General features: G+C 38.1%; 1 protein-coding gene across 1 annotated transcript; it reads right to left on the bottom strand.

Annotated features, from left to right (window-relative positions):
- Nucleotides 1-2,163, bottom strand: LOC126374217 (pupal cuticle protein 27-like). Its single transcript, XM_050020726.1, has 4 exons — nt 2,125-2,163; nt 1,695-1,950; nt 1,061-1,312; nt 1-323 (listed from the first exon to the last, which is right to left on the bottom strand). Exons 1-4 carry the CDS (start codon nt 2,131-2,133, stop codon nt 109-111), a joined length of 732 nt encoding a protein of 243 aa, XP_049876683.1. The 5' UTR covers nt 2,134-2,163; the 3' UTR covers nt 1-108.
- Nucleotides 2,164-3,095: the final 932 nt, after the last annotated feature.

A 3,095-nucleotide genomic window follows, 5' to 3' on the forward strand; every position in this document is an offset into this window, starting at 1 on the left:
AGACACATCGATACCATTTGAGTAGTCCTATTTACAAGCTTATGAATATTAAGCGATATTTGACATCACATACAGAAATCATCAAAACACTAATCATTGTCACCAGTATTAGTAACTATATCCGCTGTTAGGGTTGAAACTTCCTTGATGGTTGGCTGACCCAAACTGTGACGATGATGATGATGAACTGAACTGTCCAGATGATGAACCGAAATGTCCTGAAGATGAACTGAATTGCCCCGACGACGAAAATGATCCTGATGATGATCCTTTATGACCCTGACTTCCACTGGCACCTCCGCTAGCATCAGGGCGATATTGACCTGAATACAGAACGACATTGAACTTGAGAAGAACTGCTGCCTCAATTTTATGTTGCGTAATGTCTATCAATCAGTTGTGAAGTAAGTAATGACGATCGATTAGCTCATGTGCAAAAACTGTTTGATTTGTATCGAGATTGAGTGTAGATTTTTTCTTTTTCAGTTATCTATACTATGAGGTTCTCATCATACCTTACATCATATCCTACTCAAATATTTTAATACAAACTTATATCATCATCACCAGCCCATTAACGTCCCCACTGCTGGGACACGGGCCTTCCCTATGGATAAAAGGGAGGGGAGGGGCTTCCCTATAGGGAGATCGGGCCTTAAACCACCACGCGGGCCCAGTGCGGATTGGTGGTTATTAACGACTGCTAATGCAGCCGGGACCAACGACTTAACGTGCCTTCCGAAGCACGGAGGAGCTCGAGATGATTTTTTTTTTGTGGTTGAAAGTTGCTTTACTTCAACAATCGCAGACCGAGCGCGTTTACCGCTGCGCCACCGAGCTCCTCAAACACACAAAAAAACACACACAAACTTATATAGTCTAGTATAAAATCGGGTATATTTATATTTCATCTTAAAAGCTCTGACACAATTCAACATTTAAAGATTTAAGGAAATTATTCAGGCTTGATTTGATTCAGACACAATACTACGATAGATAAGTTCTCTCCTGGTATTTCATTAAAGTTTGTTATTACTATCAGAAGATTTGAATATATTACCATCGTCAAATATTCCAGCCGCTTCATCCTTGGCATTTTTGTCCAGAGCTACCAGGATTTCTTGAGGAGTAGGAGGTGGGACCGGCAGATGGGCTCCCTGAGGTCTGAAGCCGCCTTCTCCAGCGGTGAATGTTACAGTATAGGTATTGCCATCATCGCCCTTGTAGGAGAATCCGCCAGAAGATTGGACAGTGTTACCAGCCTCCTCAGCCCTGATGCCGTTGGAAGTCTCGTAGCTGTAGTGGAAATCTCCTGTAACGAGAAAGTTATTTTAGAGATTAACTTTAACATAATTTGAAGAACAGATCGAAACGTCAGTTCGTAGAAACGAGACGTGAAATGGAAAACTGTCAACATTCCAAAATTGTTTTTTTTAGTAAATAGCAAAATATAACAATATAGCATCACGCCTGCATCCCCGAAGGGGTAAGCAGAGGTGACTAAGAAGGATAACTAAAATAAAAAGAGTACACATACGACAAAATATGTTGTACAATTGTACAAAATGCTGGTACTCAAATATTATTAATGTTAGAATGGAAAAACTAGTATTGTTCCTAATTACGTTTTTCTCTAAGTTCGCTTGTCTATATGAAGTTGTCATTAATTATAAAACTAAACCTTTTAAACTTACCATTCTCATTAGCTTCTTGATCCTGTTTTACAATAGCAGCGTTTTTCTCAGCCTGTTGTTGTGGCCTCCTGTTACCATTGTCTCCTGAGCCACCACCTCCTAGAATCCCAGAGGATTGGGAGCTCTGGAAAGACTGACTTTGCTGAAACGATTGCTGGAATCCACCTTGGGTATTAGACCCCTGGTTTTGAGGCAGATAGTTCCGTGACGGTAGCTGGGCTGCTGAAGTCACAGCTATAATGGTGATGATGATGATCTAAAAAAGTTAATTATTATAAGCTTTACACACTTGTTGTTCGTTTCTGTACAACAAGTGTGTAAAGCTTACTTATTGTTCGTGCAGAAGGCAACAGACAGACAAAGGTACTTTCGCAATTTTGATATAAGTGTGGATATATTTATTTTATTTAATATTATTTGATTTACTTACCCACTGCATCTTTATTCCTTCAGTACACTCAAATATGAGACCAAATGTTGAACTGTGACAATGTAAAGGGCGATGCTACTTTTATATGATCCAAAAACATTGAGATCACAATTTAATTCGATATTATTGGATGATGCTCGTATTATTACGAACCTTGGCGACATAATTGGGTAGTTTTACGGTTCACTTTCTATCAGCATTCGGGGGACTACTGAGAATGTTTAGTAAGCATGTAAGTTATGCTATATGTAAATCTTGTGGAGAAAAAGATCTAACAATAATATTCCTAAAAAGTAAAAAGTCTATGATGCTCCCAATGATGAAGAATCGGTCCTGACGTGCATAAGAATCGTGTTAGTTATTCACGGGGTAAATCAGAAGTAGTCAAAGTAGTAATCCCAACACCACGGAGGACCTATCTAATGTTACCTACTAATTATTAAATTGACGAAGACATCAACTCACTGACCAGATTCAGAGCCACAGATCAGGTCAATACAAAAAATAGGTGAGGATTTTATACTTCTAAAGTGTTTCCCATAAATAAAAGCCTTAGAACAATACGACATGATCGACAAAAAGGTAACGCTTACCGTTCAAGAACATATTTTATAATAGGCCCACCGAAACAAAAGTAAAATAAATCATATTCTTAACAAATCTGTTTTATTAAAATATATTTATAAATTTGTGCAAAAAGCCGATATTGTCATCAAAACACAGGAAATCGTAATCGCCCGTAGACGTTCAATAAATACAATAGTGCGTTATAAAAATGAACTTGAATTGCGTGTGGGTCACGACAAATATGAGCATGCATATTCAAGGCTTTCATGGTTACGTGTTGAGGGCCTTGTTAGAGTGGAACATTCAAGGGCTTCAGAAAATGTTCTTCTGAAAATGCAACATAACAACGCGTATAACTCAATTAAGTATTATAATCATGTACTTATGTGTAAATTTATAAGTCG

Source organism: Pectinophora gossypiella, chromosome 17 (genome assembly GCF_024362695.1).
Source record: "Pectinophora gossypiella chromosome 17, ilPecGoss1.1, whole genome shotgun sequence".
Lineage (NCBI taxonomy): Eukaryota > Metazoa > Arthropoda > Insecta > Lepidoptera > Gelechiidae > Pectinophora > Pectinophora gossypiella.